The sequence below is a fragment of the Arvicanthis niloticus genome, chromosome 21, assembly GCF_011762505.2.
Source record: "Arvicanthis niloticus isolate mArvNil1 chromosome 21, mArvNil1.pat.X, whole genome shotgun sequence".
Lineage (NCBI taxonomy): Eukaryota > Metazoa > Chordata > Mammalia > Rodentia > Muridae > Arvicanthis > Arvicanthis niloticus.
Genome location: NC_047678.1, coordinates 51,516,152 through 51,534,731, shown reverse-complemented (window position 1 = coordinate 51,534,731; position 18,580 = coordinate 51,516,152). Strand labels below are relative to the sequence as shown.

The following is an 18,580-nucleotide window of genomic DNA, read 5'->3' as shown; positions in this document are numbered from 1 at the left end:
GAAGAGGCCAGCTGGCCAAGGACACGTGGAGGAGGTGTGTGTGTGTGTGTGTGTGTGTGTGTGTGTGTGAGAGAGAGAGAGAGAGAGAGAGAGAGAGAGAGAGAGAGAGAGAAGAGACAAGAGAACCCAGGAAGTCCTTCTTATATGTGATCCAGGCTCATACATGGGTGTTGCTAGGTAACTGTTGGGTGGAGTCCAGAGGGCCTGGTTAACAGGGTAGACAGTCAGTCCCTCCAGTCCTGGAAATTTCTTTCTGCTATCTAACTTCCAACTGTTCTCTTCCTTACTTGCTTCAGGCCATGCTGAGCTCTTCCAGTATATTCTTGTACTTGTAAGGGCTCCTGTATCTCTTTTCCCAGCTATCTTAGGGTTTTTCTGCTGGAAACAGACACTATGACCAAGGCAACTCTTATAAGGACAACATTTAATTGAGGCTGGCTTACAGGCTTAGATGTTCAGTCCATTATCATCAAGGCAGGAGCATGGCAGCATCCAGGCAAACTTGATGCAGGAGGAGCTGTGAGTTCCTCATCATCATCTGAAGGCCACTAGGAGAAAACTGGCTTCCAAGCAGCTAGGATGAGGGTCTTAAAGCCCATGCCTATGGTGACACACTTCCTTCAACAAGGCCGCAACCATTCCAACAAGGCCATACATCCTAATAGTGCCACTGCCTATGCCAAGCATATTCAAACCACTATACCAGCTTAACAGGAGATAGCCACAGAAGCTCCTGTGAACTACGAATAGAGTTTGAAAAGGCTGGGGATGAAAATAGGACAGGCTGCTGGAGTCAACTAGGCAGAAGAGATCCCACCTGTTGACCTCTGTGCACACACACACCACACACACACACACACACACACACACACACACACACACACACACACTGCCTTGTTAGTCAATAAGGCCGCTCTGCTAATGGTAAGGAACTGGCCAGGATGGGAGGCCCAGACAACAATCAGACCATTTCTATACCTCTGAGCTCGAAAGAGGAGATCCAGGTTTTTATATCTTCTGCCTATATCATGATGGACCTGCAGTTAAGGATGCTTCTTCCTTCTCTGCTTTACACCAAGCCTGTGCCTTAGGAGTAGCATCCCCAGTGTCCACAAAGCTCCTGTTATCTAACTGTGACCCATCCCAGTGCCCAGATCTTCTTGCTTATTCCTCAAACTGGTCCTCTTCCTGTCTATTTCTGCCCTGGGACTCTAATGCTCCAAGGTGTGTTATCACCCTGGCACAAGGGGTTTCCTGTCTCTGCAGGAGGACAAATTGCTGTTGTGTGACAAGACTTCCTGGGAAGACATAACACAAGTCTACTCACCCCAAATAGGGAGCCCATGACAGACCAAAGTATGAATACCATCCAAATCCAACTTGGTGAGTTTTAATCGGGTTACTTTCAGGAGTATGGGTGAAGGTTACAGGAGTAGGGGTGAGGGTTACTTACAGGATCAGAAATGACTCACAAACAACTGCATCACTACAAGCCAAGCTGCAAAGACCAGCTGCCTAGAAGAAGCAGAAACCATCTGAGCTGCCTGGAAGAGGTTCAAAGCAACTGAGTCACTTGGGAGAGACACTTCCAGCCTGTTGTGCTGTGTCAGGATGTACAGGGTGATTCGGGCTCTCAGCTTTTGTGGGCTGTCATCTATACTGGAGTATATTTTGGTTGCAGTTGTATTGCTTTCACACCATAATAATTTCGAAAGACTGCAAACTGAAGAAACCCTGCAGGTCTGGGATTGTAAAATGAGGGTTGTCTCTTACACCACAAGGAAGACTGACCCGGCTCAGGCCTTTCCCTTGAAGGGGAAGGAGCGCCTCCTGGTGGAAGAGAAGAGCCATGAGCGCTTGCATCATATTTTAACCCCAGGTCTTTTGCTATCCTGGAAGGATAAAACCATACCCTCCTCAATTTGCATCTCTAAAGCAGATGAGATACAGCTCTATTAAGTTTTTTTTTTTTTTTTTTTTTTTTTTTTTTTAAGATCCTTTATTTTAGTTTTCCAAGATAGGATTTCTCAAGACAAGATTTTATTTATTTTATGTGAGTACACCGTAGCTGTCTTCAGACACACCAGAAGAGGGCATCAGATCCTATTACAGCCACCATGTGGTTTCTGGGAATTAAGCTCAGGACATGTAGAAGAGCAGTCAATGCTCTTACCAGTTGAACCATCTCTCCAGCCCCAGCTCTATTAAGTTAAAAGATAGTTTTTATAGGTGTGTGGCTGTATGCATGTCACAACAGCTACAGCTCCACATCTGCAGGTCAGAGGACAACTTTATGAAGTCTGTCCTATCCGTCTACCTTTTCTCTTTCTCTCTCTCTCTCTTTTTTTTTTCTTTTTGAGACAGTTTCTCTTTGTAGCCCTGGCTGTCTTGGAACTCAATATGTAGGCCAGGCTGGCCTTGAATTAGAGATCCACTTCCCACTGCCTCCTGAGTGCTGGGATTAAAGACATGCACCACCATACCCAGCTCTCCCTCCACCTCTATATTGGTTCCAGAGATTGAACTTGATTTACTAGGTTTGCACAGCAAGTGCCTTTATCCTCTGAGCCATCTCAGTGGCCCAAAAAACATTTATTGATCACTTATTTTATGCAAACTGCTGGGTAGGATGAATGTGGTAGGTCTTGAATGTGTTCATTAGCATCTTTAACGGTACCAAGCTGGACAAAGGTCCACTCAAGACGATGCTACTTCCCACCTAAGACTGACCCCAGGTCCTCTAAAGATCCTGTTGCAGAAATTTCACTATAAGACTTCACAGATGAAGACTAAAGACTCCTGACCAGGCTGAGGCTGATTATCACTGGGAGCCTACCTAACCTAACAAATAGGACTCCCAGCCCTGAAGCCTCTGGACTGCTGGGGCAGATTCAAGCGGCCTGCAGCCTTGCTGGGTTGACACAGGAAAGCAAGTCACATCTAGCTGGCCCTCTGTAAGGCAAATAGTGGTAAAGGATACTTATGTCTGCAACTTGTTACTTTCTCTCTGAGCTTTGCCCAGTGGTGGGGAGGTGTATGTGTGTGTGTGTGGGGGGGGTGGGGGTGGGACTATATCATTGGGACCAGGAAAGAAAACATTCTCTCAGTCTTATAGGATCCTGTCACCGGTCACTGAAACCACGGGTGGCTTGGACTATGTGATAAGCCTGTGTGCTGAGGGTTGACTACAGTGCCAATAGCACTCTCTAGCAGGGGCCTAGAAACACCAAGATGGGAAGAAAAGGACCTGAAAGATGGATGCCTGTCACACTCTTCCAGACAGAGTATCTCTGTGTAGTCCTGGCTGTTGTGGAACTCCCTCCACAGACCAGGCTGGCCTGAGATCCATCTGCCTCAGTCTCCCAAGTGTTGGGACTAAAGCTGTGAACCAGTGTCACCCCACTCCCGTACCACTCTTTTTGCAGGCTATTTATTTCATCTTTGTTATGGCATGGTCAAATGGGTTGTAGTAAATGAGGAAATTGGTCAAAAGCATTAAATAACTTAGCCAGGACCTCCCAGTTTGGATGCATGTGAAGTCTGACAGTTTCTAAGCTTATGCCTTTGCTCTTTCTACCAGAGTGGGTTCTGGTGGTGCCAAAGAGGGGACAGATTGGGCTTCTTGGAGGAACACTTGAGCTGGGCTACAAGACACAGGAATGTAGCCCCAGTCTTGCCATTCCTTTATATAGTACATTGAAGCTGAGTGTTATATCATATAAGCCTTGGCCCCTCTCACGAAGACAGGCTTACTTACACTAAAGACTTGGCTTTAGAATTGTGGAGAACCCTAAGAACTGAAGTGCTGATCAAAGTCTTCAAGGAAAATGACAGGCAGATAAAGAGACCAAAAAACAGGTCAGCTTCCAGAGGAGTTCATCCCTGACATCAGGGATAAACAGAAAAGGGGAGGCAGAGAGGAAGCAGGTGGCCTGTGGCAGAGAGCACGTTCAACAGAACAGTGGTGGATATCAGACTAAAGCTACCATGGGGCTGAGTAGAGCTCACCCTGGGCTCGGGAAAAGATAAATGAATCCATCAGAGGTTTAGCCCATTACTATCATGCTGAGAAGCATGGTGGCATGCAGGCAGATGTGGTACTGAGAAAGGAGCCGAGGGTTCTATAGCTGTACAGCAGGCAGCAGCAGGAGATTGAGACACACTTTCCTTAATAAAGCCTCCTAATAGTGACACTCCCTATGAAGTGGGGCCTATGGGGGGCATTTTTATTCAGACCACCACAGGCTCCTTTAAAGCAGTGCTCCCAAACTCAATTTTCCAAACTATCATCTGAATCTATATCTCCTCAACTGTAATATAAAGAGCAAGCTGGCTGTGCTGTTTGAATTCAATGAGAAGCTGGCTCTGGATGCAGGATTGTCCTTCCAACCTTGTGGGGAAGGTAAAGGGGAACAGCCAAAACAAGTCAAGAGTAAAAATACTGTGTCCTTGAAAACAGAACGGAGAACAACACATTTCCAGCATCTTCTCAACTCCCAACTGTCTCGAATAAATTTTGTCAATCATGGGCCCCAGTTGCTTATCTGCTGCTCTAGTGTTTTTCTGCTATCTGTTAAACTCACTCATTTAAAAGCTAAGGCAGGACTAGCATGGCTTATTCCCCAGATGGAATGAACTGTTGAGATTCAGGTGCCGAATGTGAGTTACCCCATATGCCCAGATGATTGTTTTCCATGCTTGGGTGTACACACTTCCCATCCCCTTATCAAAACAGCAGACAGCTTGGCTCCCCCTAAAGAGTGGGTTTGGATTAGAAAAAAACAGTCCATGCCTGATTGTCATGGGGTAGCCTACTGTCAGGAACACTATCTCGAAATCAGAGAAGAGGGCTGAGAGAAGCCTATTTGCTTCCTGGGGATGACAGAAGAAACAGCCATGGGATGTTCCCATTGGTTAATCCAGGACAGAATGCCTTCAAAATTACCAACAGAACTGCTGTAATGACACCCAAGGAAACAACAGCCGTACCCAGTTTTGACACGCATATAAACTAGTCTCCACAACTTGCTGGCTGCAGAACAATATTCTAGGAACACACATCTTCCAGAAAAATGCCACAACATCTCAGTGTGTGTGTGTGTGTGTTACCAGATTTAAGCCAATAAAATAAACAATACATACTAATTTAAAAACCTAAATATAGCTCGATGTGGAGGTACAAACTTTTAAAATCCCAGGACTTGGGGAGGATTGGCCAGTGGAGTTCTGTGAGCTTGAGGCCTGCCTGGTCTACTTATCAAGTTCCAGGCCATCCAGGGCTACATAGTATGGTTGTTTCAAAAAGCAAACTTTAAACCTTTTGAACATGGAGCCTGAGGAAAGCAATAAAGGGTGTGACCACCTTTAGGGAAACTAGCTTGTCAATTGTTGAGGTCCTAAACCAACCTGTACCCACAGTGGGATGAAGGTGTACAGGGCACAGCAATGGCATTGGCACCTGAGGAAGGCATTGGAGGCTGTGCATCCACCCAGCTCTCATCATCATCTCTCTGGCCTCAAGGTAAAGAATGATGTTCCAAGAACTGCCCCAGACCCCACAAGAGGACAGGACAACTTTGCATGAATACTGTATACCACATTATCACCAACCCTGCTTGCAAGAGCTCTCTGCCTTCCAGAAGACTCCCCAGCTTCCAAGGGGGAGTCCCCCACCCCCCTGCAAGCACATAGCTCACAACTTCCCCATAGCACACATTGCCTTAAACATCAGATAGTCACAACACTACCTGACAGAGGCCCCACATAACCTAGCAATGTGTAGGATCTTGGACATGGCCTACTGTGTCTTCGTGTGTGTCTTCGTGTGTGTGTGTGTGTGTGTGTGTGTGTGTGTGTGTGCGCGCGCGCGCGCGCGTGTGTGCGCGCGCAAAAGTGGGTGTTCACGGAAGGCAGAAGGAGCACTGGATCCTTTTGAAGCTGGAATTACAGGTGACTTTGAGTAGATCAAAGTGGGTGCTGCAACCTAACTTTGATCCTTTGCAAGAGTAGTTAGCACTCTTAACTTCTGAGCTCTCCCTCCTGGCCCTGTACACATAAAGTTTTAAAAAACAATTTCTGGTTGCTATGGCAATCTTTGCAGGCCGGGTGCTGCTTCCCTGCTGTTTTTCAGTTGGGGGTGGGATGGACTTCTGTCAGCATTTCTTATGTGGCTGCTGCCTGACTACAGCTCATCAGCTGTGGGCTGTCTGTGGCTTCTTTGCCTCTAGGGCTTTGGCTCGCTGGTGGTTAGAAGTCTGTCTGAAAACTGGAATAAGGGATGCGGGAGTAGGGGGGGAGACTCATCTGCCTCTAACACTCTCAATATACCGTAACTGTCCATCTACGCACCGCTTTCCCATTCCTAGTAAGCAATAGTCCATAGTCTGTTTCTACGCAGAATCTGAGTACTCCAGGTCAAATCATTCGCTATCTCTTCGGTTCGACACTGTTTTTTTTTTTTTTTTTTTTTTGTTTTTTTTTTTTTAAGTTGGAGAGTAAGGGACTTTACCTTCAGAGGTAAACACAGGAAAGGTAGGATCTTCTAAAAGATTTATTAAGCTATTTAAGTATGCATGGCTGGAACAGAGGCGGGTATTTGGGAGACTTCTACTTGATGTCCTATAGTAGGGCATATGTAGGGCGAGGGCTTCTTGGAGCCGGGAACAGGACAGATTCGAACCTCGAAGACAGGAAAGGCAAATACAAGAACATAGGGCGGCTTCCTGGCCTGGGCCCCGCCCACCAGCAAATCCAGAGAGGCGGAAGTCGGAGAGCCCATCTGAAAACTGGTGGACGCTAGGACCCCGGGCTGCGGGTCACCAGGAGGCGCACGTGAGGACGCCGCCCTAGGGCGAGAGTGCGGGGCCGGTGAGGGTCGGACCGCGAGCGCGGGAGCCGGAGGAGGCCGTGACTCTGCTGTCCATCCGCTGGAGGCGAGTGAGAGCCTGGGAGAGACAGACAGGGAAGGCAGTGCAAGGATGGAGCCGCCGCTCCTCTCGCACCCCGCAGCTCCGGCTGCAGGGAAGAGGCCCCGTGGCTTCCTGAAGATTTAAGGGAGCAGGGTGTGGGAGGACGATTTGCACGGTGCGGGTGGATTGTACTGGGCACTTCCGAAATTACGAATTGCACGGGAGACACGCACATGAGGGGTGTTGGATTACTAGGTTAAGTGCTGGTCACTACAAACATGTCACTTATGCTAAATATAAGCACGGTCTCTGTCCACATAAATACTTGACAGGTGTGTGTGTGTGTGTGTGTGTGTGTGTGTGTGTGAGAGAGAGAGAGAGAGAGAGAGAGAGAGAGAGAGAGAGAGAGAGAGAGAGAGAGAGAGAGAGACCATGATTCAGGAATGTGTATGTATTCATGGCATGCTGACAAGTGAAAAATAAGTAAGCAGGAACGATTGGAGACCAAGATAGAACCGTAGTCACTCACTGGAGGAAGGAATTACTTTGTCTCAGAACAAAACTCACGACTTCTGATTGCTTTTTATTTTTCAGCTATTTGTTATTTTCCCTCACAAGTAGGGTGGCCTTCAATCCATTTTAGATGGTTTGGAAACTTCCCCTTGTGGGCAGGACCTCAAACAGGCATCTAACTCCCTCCTTACAGGGCCCCAATGACAAACCAAAGTACAATTCCATCAAAGCCCACCTTGAGTTTACTGGGTTTTCTTGCAGAACATGGGTGTCCCAGAACAGCAGAATCACCAGAAAGTCACCCTGCATGGGTGATGAGTCCCCTTCACTTAACTTTCCAGTATGGACACTGAGGCCTAGATGATATGCAGTTAGGACAGAATGGTTGTATATAACGGGCTGGAGTTGCAGAGGGGAGGGACAGAACACTCGAACACCCCCTACCCCATCAAAGAATGTCAGTAGTTAACAGGACTATCTTGAACTTCACCTTGGAAGTGACAGTTGCCCCAGTGGAGATGGTTAATGCTTGGAGTTTTCTGCACAGTGACACTCACAGTGACTTTTCCAGTGAAAGCCATCAACCTCTATGCAATAGCAATGCCTAGTTCCAGAGTTTATTGTGAACATTAGCAGTTGCAATGATGCTGAGTGACGTTGGGGCGTTGGGGCTCAGTGCAGAATCTCTTGTGTTTGTTTCTCAAGCAAGATAAGATAGATGTCTGTCAATTAGGATTGAAAAAAAAAAAAAGAAAAAAGTGAGCTTTTAAAATGGTTTGCATTTTTGTGTATGAAAATGACAGAACATGCTGATTGATAACAATTTTGAATTAGATAATTGATTCATTGCCAGTCTTGAGCACAAGCTAAATATTTTCACTGTTGAAAATGTTCTTTTATCAAACTTCCTGAATTAAAATTGGGGGCACTGATAAATTCACCGACACTGAGAGAAGGAAGGTCGTAGTTGAAATGGACTGGCAGACTTGCTCTAAGGTATGTAGCTGTTATTAGCTAGTGAAAAGAATAGTTAGTTATAAATAGTAATTTGTGTTAGTGGTGGCGATATGGCATATTTTACTAAGTTGAATAAAGATAGCTACATGGTAGAATGGATAATAAAACAATGTCACTGTTAATTTTGATTCTTATGCCGGAGCTCATTCTAGCATATGTCTTGCCTAAAAAGAGAAATGGAGACTTTCTACAAATTTTTTTATTTAATTATCACGTGTGTTTGTATGTACAGCATGTGTATGCTGCGCAGGTACACATGTCTTGTCAAGTATATGAAGGTCAGAGGACAACTTTTGTGAGTGGGTTCTCTCCATTTATCAGGTAGGTAGTGTTGCATGTAGCCCAGGCTAGTCTTGAACTGTCTGTATCAGAACATGGCCTTGAACAACAGACAGTTCTTGCTTCTGTCTCTCAGGTGCTAGGATCACAGGCATGTGACACAGCCACCTTGTGTGTGTGGCTGGTAGATAGAAGGGTTGAATGTAGTGCTGTGTTCTTGATGTCTTGGTTTCTTCCCACAGGTACCATGACACCGGTAAAGACCCAGCACTCCTTAGCTGGCCAGCTTTATGCAGTGCCACTTATCCAACCAGACCTGCGACGAGAGGAGGCAATCCAGCAAGTGGCAGATGCCCTGCAGTACTTACAGAATATCTCTGGAGACATCTTCAGCAGGTGGGACCTGCTATAAAGCTGACCTGATAGAGGGCCACCCCTTTTCTAAGTGGGATTCTCTGCCACCCTATGTACTGTCTACAAACAACCTCTTTAATGACCTAACTAATTGCCAGTGTGGAGAGGGTGTGAGGGAAAGGGCCAACTTGGAAACATTCTTATAAGTGCCTGAGAGCTCACCACCTCCTCACTGTGTAATGTAGCCCCTTAGGATTCCTGTGGGTCCATGGGTGGCAGTGTCACTTCTAGGATCTTCCGACCAGACCTCGTCCTTCACCGACTCAGTGCTGGGTGCACAGGGCCCTGTGCTTAGGTCTAGCTGTAGACCTGAGAGTGTCGGTGTTGCTGTCCAGCTAGAGTATAACTCTGGCTGGGTCCACAGGCCTAAGAACTGCTATGCCTTCCTTAACTCCAGCTGTGTGCTGAGGAGTGGATCACATGATGGCTTTGTCCCTGTGTGGACAAGATAGTGTGCTCCACAGATGCAGATGGTCTAGTCCTCCATGGCTGATCTCCTAATGTTCTCAAGACACACAGTAAAAGTGAGATGGGTGGGGCTTCTGCATGACCCAGTAACAGCACACTTCTATAAGCAGAAGGAATATGCTGTAAGATGATGATAGCAGTTACACTACAGTAAAGACAAGCCTACAAACCTTTATTATCATTACTAAGTGTGTCATACTGCGCATAATTGTGTGTGGTGTGCTTTATGCTACTGGCCAGACAGAGTGATTTTCATCAACATATCCTCAGAACTAGGACTAATATGCTGTATTGTGGCAACATTACCATAGCTACTTCATCCTTAGGGGAGGAGAGGTTTTCTGCTCCAGTGCAATGTTATGGGCATACCTTTGTGTCTGTGGTCCTTTGTAGGCTGAATTGTGACGATGTGCCATCATGACTGTAACTAGTTTTGTGAGTAGTTAACTACACTTGTACTAAACATCTTTATAGAACATTATCCATTACTGATCTAGCAGTGTTAATTCTTTTAACCCTTGAGGCATTCTGTGAGGAGCTACTGTTATCATTCCTCATTTTGGTGGTGGGAGCAGAGACAGGGTATCACTGATGCACCCAGTCAGACCTTGAACTTGCTGTGTTTTGGAGAATGACCTTAAGCTTCGGATAACCCTGCTTTCAACTTCTAAGTGTGATGGCTATGAGCCTTAGGGACTTTGCCTGCTGTTCCTCTGTGTCCTCAATCATACTGTCAGAAGACTTCAGACAGGAGACTTGGCTGTAAGCAGGGCTCTGAGTGAAAAGTTAGGACCTGTGATTTGCATAGGACTTTCGTCGTGATTTATCCCAGAGATTCATGGGACCATGCAGGGTTCTAAAACAGAGAAATAGTGGGGCAGAAGAGCTCAGAAAGGACAAAAAGGGGGAGCGGTTCTTCCTAGGGTCAACCTGCAGAGCTAACGATTTAGGACAAGACAGGGGGTCAAGGGTGTTAGCTCCAGCTGAGGAGGCAGAGAGGACTGGAGAAGAAATACCTCAAAGGAAGCAGCAGTAGGTTATGAGACTAGGATCTCGGGATGAGTCAGTGAGGACAGAGGGGTGAGTTTGTCCACTTGCCCTCAGGCTGCAGAGGTCCACAGCCTAGGGGACTCTTTATACTTGGTCTTGTGGAGTGAGGATGAGCTTAGCACCTACCTTCCTCCTTCCGCATGGCCTACCTGCTTGGCTACCACTTCCGGGAACAGACAAGTGACTGGAAAAGATACCACTCTGCCAGGCCTTCAAATCAGCTGATTCTGGGCAGTGCACAGGATGATGAACTGGTAGCTGGTCAGCACTAAGAAACAGACTCCTTCCCGCCTGTCCTTGCCAGGAACTTGACAAAAGACTAGAAACTGGGAGATTCTCTAGATGCTTTGCCCTATCATGTGACCTGCCTCCAAGAACTGCAGAATTCTCAGTAGGAATCGGAATTGGTGTCCGTGGGGAGCTAGACAGGGTCTGTGACTATGTGGATACTTTGACCAGCACAGGCCCAGCCAGTTCCTCCTCCTGCTCTCGTCCATCCTTCTTCCTGCCTCTTCCTTTATTTTCTCTTGCTTCTTTCCCTCTCTCTTGGTTACTTTTTAACCCTTCGTCCTCATCTCCACTTCCTGTGTGCTTCTCCTCTCTGTAAGTGGTACCTGGCAAAAACAGGGTTCCAAAAGGAGTCAGCTGTAATTACTCTTGTCTGAGTAATTAGCAGGTTACTCAGAACTATCAGAGTAGAGGACATTCACCAGTGCCAGCACACTCTACGGGGTTGCTAGAGTGTGGGGAGGTGCCAATTATCTTTGTGGAGAGATGTGAGAGGAAGGGGAAATGGTTCATCAGTCCCATGGTGGATGCATGGTCAGTGAAGCCCTGCAGAGGTTGGGTCTACCTGGCTTCATGGGTAATGTAGGTCCTGTTTAGAGATGTGGTACAGGGTATCTAGAAACTCTCCTGGCCATCTCTTCATTTCCCTGAAGGGCCTTAGTAGAAATGTCATACTCTGAGCCAGAAGTGTCATTGGAGAACCTCTGACTTCTTGTCCTTCACGGAGCTTACTTTTCCTGTTACTACAATAAAATACCCTGTCAGAAGTCACCTGTGAGTGTAATTGGCTCACAGTGTGAGCTGCAGTGCATCATGACTTCATGGGGCTAATGCTCAGAGGCCTGCTCTGGATAAGGGTTTGTGTGTGGGTCACAGGCAGGAGCTGGTATTTGTGGTGGATGGGGAGATGGAAGAGCATTGAGTGTCTGACTCTCACACAGGGTCAGAATCAGCATCCCAATGATATAAACCTGCTATGGCTCAGAGGTGTGAGGAAGTGTCTGTAAAGCAAGTTTATACAGATCAAGTTGGAACCATATAGGTACAGTGTGAGCCCCTGGGGATGTCTCTGTGCCAGGCTCTGTGCAAGACCAGAGCATGGTCAGGAATAAGGAAGGCCTGGACTTTAGGGTACGCAAGATACACCAGGGGTTTGTTGGGGAGTAGCAAGCAGGCTAGGCCTGGAAAGTGCCGTGGATAGGGTTTTAGTCTGGTCAGGGAAGTTCTGGTGTGGAAAGGCCTTAACAAAGGGGGTAGGTTGGTCCTGTGAGTGTCACACAATATTCCATTTGATTCAAAAACCCAGAGGCAACACTGGGTTTGGCACATCAGGGTATGTCAGGGTACTGTTATGGCCACCCCACACTTAGAAGAGCATGGGGCAGGTTAGTGGTGGGGCTGTGCAAGTCTTATGAGCCAGCATTAGGCTTTCATATTCTGTGAGCTATCCACAATGTATAGGGTAGTTCCTTATCTATCTGGGACTAAATTTAGGCGAGGTCACAGGTCTGACTGGGCACTTCACCTTGTTGTACACTTGTCTTCTCTGCAAAAACCAGAAGTCTGTCATATCATGTGACCAACAAGGATAGGTGTAGGTGTAAACATTGCTAACTGTCAGTAGCTAGTACAACTGTCAGCCTGTCTGAGGTTATACACTCCAGAATCCAGGAATCATATTTTTTTCAGATGGCATATGTGGGCACCAAACTAGAGTCAGGCTGGCTGTCCTTCTCTGTCCTGAGCTCATGGTCATGGCTTCCTAGACTGCTTGGGCTGAATAATATGGGCAGACAGAGGTCAAATGAACAGCAGCACTAAGACCAGCCTGATAGGCAGGTTATAGAGCGTTGAGACTTATGGCAGGACTTGGCAAGGCTCAGGTGTGTTGTTGGTATAGGTGCACAGAGGCCACAGAACCTGAAGCTGTCCTCAATCTCTACAATTCTCCTTTGGTAGGATCTCCCAGCGAGTAGAGCTGAGTCGGCGCCAGCTGCAGGCCATTAGGGAGAGGGTCTCTTTGGCCCAGGCTAAGATAGAGAAGATCAAGGGCAGTAAGAAGGCCATCAAGGTAGGCCATGACTCCTGTGCTCTATGGCTGGCGCATTGATCTTCCTATACCCCTGCTGTTCAGCCACATCTCACTTCCCTCCTGTCCATGGCCACCCCATTTTTAGTACCTGTTTATATGACCTCTATGATGTCTTGAAAATTTTGGGCCCCAGAGTTGTCCCTGTATCTACAGGTCTTTTCTAGTGCCAAGTACCCAGCACCAGAGCACCTGCAGGAGTATGGCTCCATCTTTACTGGTGCCTTGGATCCTGATCTGCAGAGACGACCCCGTTATAGGATCCAGAGCAAGCACCGCCCACTGGATGAGAGGGCTCTTCAGGTCTGAATGCTACTTGCATGTCACCCATCTGGGGGCCATGGGTGCTGGGAGTGAAGACTGATCACAGATCTCGGTATCCATAAGGATTATGGTCAGAATGGTGCTGGGTCAATAAGCATAATACTGAAACTCCATCCATTCTAATCCTGCCCCAGGAGAAGCTGAAATACTTTCCTGTGTGTGTGAACACCAAGTCGGAGCCTGAGGATGAAGCTGAGGAGGGACTTGGGGGTCTTCCCAGCAATATCAGCTCCATCAGCTCCCTGCTGCTCTTCAACACCACAGAGAATCTGTATGGCCAGGAGATAGCTAGCGGGAAGAGGGGAGGGAGGGAGGGAAGCCCTGCTTAGGTAGCTTTGGGACCTGAGCCTGGCACAGTCCTCAGGACTTGATTGGGCTTCTAAGAGTGGATATCCAAAAGATAAAATGCTTCCCCAATACAGTAGGGCGGTGGCCCCAGGACAGAGGATAGCCGCCTGACCCTAGCCCACTCCACAGGTATAAGAAGTATGTTTTCCTGGACCCTCTGGCTGGTGCAGTGACAAAAACGCACACAATGCTGGGCACAGAGGAGGAGAAGTTGTTCGATGCCCCTCTGTCAATCAGCAAGAGAGAAGAGCTGGAGCGGCAGGTGGGTGTGGGGCTGCCAGACAGAACAGCTGGAGTGGCAGGTAGGTGTGGGGTGCCTGGGCAGGCGGGCTCTGTCAGTCCTGTTCCACAGAGGGCTCCACTAAGCCTCTTGTCTACCCAGCTGTGTGGGTCCACATGTGCTTCCTGCCCCCTGGTCTCATTGTTGGCCCTGTGCTCCAGCAGAGCCATCCTATTTCCTGTACTGCCTGTCCCTGCAGGCTCCAGAAAACTACTTCTATGTGCCAGACCTGGGCCAGGTTCCCGAGATCGACGTGCCATCCTACCTACCCGACTTGCCTGGCGTTGCAGATGACCTGATGTACAGTGCGGATTTGGGTCCTGGTATTGCCCCGTCTGCTCCTGGTGCTATTCCAGAGCTGCCTGCCTTCCACACAGAGGTGGCTGAACCTTTCCAGCCAGGTGAGCCATGTTCCAGAGCATGGAACTAAGCCAGAAGGTCCCTGCTGAGTTCCTCCTCAAACCTCCCTGTGTTCTCACTTTCCTCATAGAACTAGAGAATGGAGTGCTGTTGGCAGCACCGCCGCCTCCTCCTCCTCCTCCGCCACCTCCCCCAGCTCCCCCAGCTCCCACAGTGTTGGTCAGTACCCCACAACCACCGATGTTCCCTGAAGTGGCAACTGTAGCTGGCCAGATTGCCAGGGAAGAAGACACTAGCAGCAGCATGGCCCACACAGGTAGGGCAGTGCAGATGGGGGTGCTCTGACTGGTTCTTATTAACAGAACCTCCAGCTTTCTCTTGCTGTGGTCCCTGAAGAGTTCTCTGTAGGTCACATATTCCTAGGTTTGGGATTTACAGAGAGTTCTCAGTCTGGGTGTTGATACAGTGCTTTCTGTGCTATAGAGAGTTGGGGGAGTTTGACTTTCAGGGCAGAGGAAGCTTTGGAAAGGCGTTGTGCCCTGTTTCTAGTTCAGCCAGTGGGAAAAGGGTCTATAACAAACTTGAAATTACCAAATTTCAACTTTTACATCATATCTCTCAGCCTGTCTCCAGCCACTTCAAGAAATAGAAAATCCTTGTTGGCTTATGGTGCTAAGTTAGAATACGCAGAACAACAGACTCACAGGGTCTGTCGCTTCAGGGTGTCATCACAACAGGATTGGAGAGGGAAGAGAGATGCCTAGGCACAAGGCCCCTTAGCTCATTGTCTGCAGAAATCCAAGACTGTTTTGAGTAGTCGTAGAAGCTGTGGTTTCAGCAGCTGGGCTTCCCTTTTGTTTGCCAGGATTCTGAGGTAGCCTCCAGCCTGAGGCTGGGCAGCCTTTTCCCATCCTGTAATGTTGAGCAGCCCTTCACCCTTCTCCTTAAAGCCTCTGTTCAAGGAGCTCCTAAGGAGGTAGTTGACCCCTCCAGTGGCCGGGCCACTCTGCTGGAGTCCATCCGCCAAGCTGGGGGCATTGGCAAGGCCAAGCTGCGCAGTGTCAAGGAACGCAAACTGGAGAAGAAGAAACAGAAGGAGCAGGAGCAAGGTGAGGGACCGAGGATGTTGCAGTAGCCAGGCTCCATGTCAATCTGCAAAAAGTCCCTTGTGGCTACCCTGATAGGTATCCTTGTTCCTCTGTCTGGTACTATTTGGTCCCCTAGGGAAGCTTTCCTGTCTTTAGTTCTCCCAGGTAAAACCATGAGAAAGTAAAACCTTTGACAAGCATTGTCCAAAGAAGCATGCAAGAACCTGAGGTCCTCTGAGACGGAGAACCTGGAGGTTATCCCCACCCTGAGGATAAGCTTTATGTCTGCCAATAATCCCTGCTGGTAGTATCCTAGTTAACCCGTGTGTAAAGTATTAGTACCCCAGCACTCAGAAGTCCTGGGTTTGCATCCTGGATCGTCTGACTCAGTTTGTGACTGAATACCAACAGCCTGGCCTCTCTGAGCTTGTGTCCTCCATACAGTGAGGCTGAGAACTGAAACATCAAGCCAAGATTGGGCCCATGGCCATATCAGAGATCTAAGAGCTTATAGCCAGCACATGGCTGGAGAGCAGGTGTGGGTGTGCTCCTGGGGGCAAGCGAGCCTGTATTGTGTTGCCTGATTTCATAGTTCCCTCACCTGCCACTTACCCACCACAGTGAGAGCCACCAGCCAAGGTGGAGACTTGATGTCAGATCTCTTCAACAAACTCGTCATGAGGCGCAAAGGTAGGCACCTTACCCATTGTCTATCTTCAGGGGCTGGTGAACTAGTGCCCCACTGTCTTTCTCATTGCCTCTCCCTCCCAGGTATCTCTGGAAAAGGACCTGCCACTGGAACCAGTGAGGGGCCTGGTGGAGCCTTCTCTCGAATGTCAGACTCCATCCCACCTCTGCCACCACCACAGCAGGCAGCAGGAGATGAGGATGAGGATGACTGGGAGTCATAAGAGTGTTTTGGCCCTTTTCCTATAGGAGGCAGGAACAGCTGGCAGGGGCTCCTTGGCCAGTTGGGGCCTTTCAGGGCCTGTTGCCCAAGGAGGTGCAGGGTGTTGGGCAGGTGTCCCAGGCCTGTGCCTAATCTTTCTTCATGGAGCCGGGGCCATGTGAGCCGTCTGCTGGCTTTCCTGTTTTGTTCGACTGCTTTACCTGATCCTTCCCTGAAGAGCTTCCTTCAAAGGATCCTGAGAGAAAACAGTAACATGGTGGAATAAAGAAAGTAACTGTAGACCTGAACCCAAGCCAACAGTGGCCTTTTAATAAATGAAGAGTAGCCATGCGGGCTGCGGCTTCTCAGAATGTGAACTGTCCTCCTTCCCAAGTGTGCTCAGGCATAGTGCATGATGTCTTGAGGGGACTGAGCTCTTTCTCTGGGATCAAGGCAGATGGGGATGAAGTCAGCTACTGCAGGGGGAGAGAGGGATATCTTTCCACTGGAAACATGCCTTGGTGTTTGCTGAGGTTTGCTGAGGTACTGCAGGCTACAGGGAGGGCTTAGAGGCAAACAAGGGAAGGAGTCCTGTAAGGGACTGAGGACACAGGAGGGATAGGGCTGCAGTTAGGAACTGAGACTGGTATGAGGTGCCTGTGGATTTCTGTGAGTTAGATGAGAGAATAGAGTCCAAGGACAACCCATGTCACATAGAAAGGGCAGAGCCGTGCCTCCAGAAAGCAGAGGCTCCTGACTCCACAGATGCCTCCTGTGATGCTCCAGGCCCTCCCCTCAGCTAAGGCTGGTCTCTGGCATTGAAGTCCAGCAGGATGTTGATCCTGGCCATGTTAAGTGGGACAGGCAGATCTCAGGCTGATCTGCCCTGGGTAGGCAGGCAGGCCTAGCTCTTGCTGTTTCCTCAAGATGATCCAGATTTGCTCCTGGCATCTCTTTGGTATATGGGCATCTGGGGATCCCTCAGGTGCCACAGGATGCCAGAAGACCTGCTTTCTGAATGAAACTGCACATCCAGGAACATTTATCAAGGGTTTGTTGGGAGGGAAAGGCAGACTGAACCTTGTACACAGAGAAGGCAAGACCAAGGATGCTTTCCCTCCACTGGGTCTGGCAGGTATTCCAGGACAGCAGAGTAGACACATGCTACAGCCTCTCTGGTACCTGATAGCCCTACCAGGGTTGTGACTCAGAGTGAGGCTCTAAGCTACATGTACCTCAGCACAGTGGGTAGCCATCAGTTAACTTCCCTTCCTCTGTCCTCACATGGGAAATTAGGCAGGTAACATCCCTATTCCTTGAGCTGGCTATCAGCTCCCACTAGCAGGCTTTCCTCTAGTTGACAACAATGATACTCAGATTCTTCAGTAGTGTCTTCCCTGGGGTAGGGGTAGGGGTTTGTTGTGGGGGCAACTTGGAGCTCATAGAAGATGGCTGGTATCCTGGCTTTGCAGCAAGGCCAGGTTTCATGGGCCTGGGCCAGCAATGAAGTCATAGAGAAGATTAAGTAGATGTAGATGCCGCCCCCTCCAAATTCTCTTGTGAGGCCGGGGACAATGTAGTCAGTGCAGGACCTTGCCACCCCAGCCTAGGGGTGACACAGCTTGTTACCAGAGTTGTTAACAGGCTGGGCTCAGCCCTGAACAGGTCAGTTAAACAAATCATAGTGAAAAGTAGAAAAGGGAGATGTATCCAACGTGACTACACTGGGAAGAGAACATGGAGACCTAGTTATACCCTCAATGGTTGCCAAGTCCATCTTTGGAGTCCAAAGATGAGGTTCAGGTTTAAGTAAACATTAAGAGGTCAAAATGTGGGCCTGCCTATCACAAGTCAGAGCTGTATGGAGTCAGGCTCCCCTCTGCCTGGCATGGGAGCATTAGTCTTTCTCCTAGTATGAGATCTCAAGGGAAATTAAAGTCCTTGCAGGTACATTATCTTGACAGACTGTCCCAGTCTTCTAAGATTGGTTTTCCTCCTCAACCCTCCCATGTTCTCTGAAATGCTAGAGGTATTTGAAAGGGTCTGATGTAGTAAACTATCTTTCTCTCGTGTCCAGTGTCACCACATACTTGTGGGACACAGGATTCAGTGGTATAAGGTGGTCAGGCCTTCATGGTGCCATCAGCTGTTACCCACCACTCTTACAGCCCCCCCACCCCCTGGCTTCTTCTCTGCCACCCAAAAAGGGTGTTTTTCAGCAGAGACCTAGTCCAGGCTAAAAAACTGAATCCTAAGCATGTCTTG

The 18,580-nt window shown here is 48.5% G+C and overlaps 1 protein-coding gene across 1 annotated transcript; it reads left to right on the top strand.

Annotated features, from left to right (window-relative positions):
• Nucleotides 1-6,793: 6,793 nt before the first annotated feature.
• Washc1 (WASH complex subunit 1) lies at nucleotides 6,794-16,692 on the top strand. Its single transcript, XM_034484558.2, has 11 exons — nucleotides 6,794-6,932; nucleotides 8,960-9,113; nucleotides 12,897-13,008; nucleotides 13,183-13,329; nucleotides 13,485-13,621; nucleotides 13,828-13,960; nucleotides 14,178-14,379; nucleotides 14,469-14,654; nucleotides 15,289-15,447; nucleotides 16,048-16,116; nucleotides 16,198-16,692. The coding sequence occupies exons 2-11, from the start codon at nucleotides 8,965-8,967 to the stop codon at nucleotides 16,335-16,337; spliced, it is 1,434 nt and encodes a 477-aa protein (XP_034340449.1). The 5' UTR covers nucleotides 6,794-6,932; nucleotides 8,960-8,964; the 3' UTR covers nucleotides 16,338-16,692.
• The last annotated feature ends 1,888 nt before the right edge of the window (nucleotides 16,693-18,580 follow it).

Bases quoted from the DNA above. Each gene is read 5' to 3' on its own strand.
- Washc1 (XM_034484558.2), top strand. From the start codon at position 8,965: ATGACACCGGTAAAGACCCAGCACTCCTTAGCTGGCCAGCTTTATGCA. The intron at 9,114-12,896 runs GTGGGACCTGCT...CTCCTTTGGTAG, and splicing joins TCTGGAGACATCTTCAGCAG to GATCTCCCAGCGAGTAGAGC. The intron at 15,448-16,047 runs GTGAGGGACCGA...TACCCACCACAG, and splicing joins ACAGAAGGAGCAGGAGCAAG to TGAGAGCCACCAGCCAAGGT.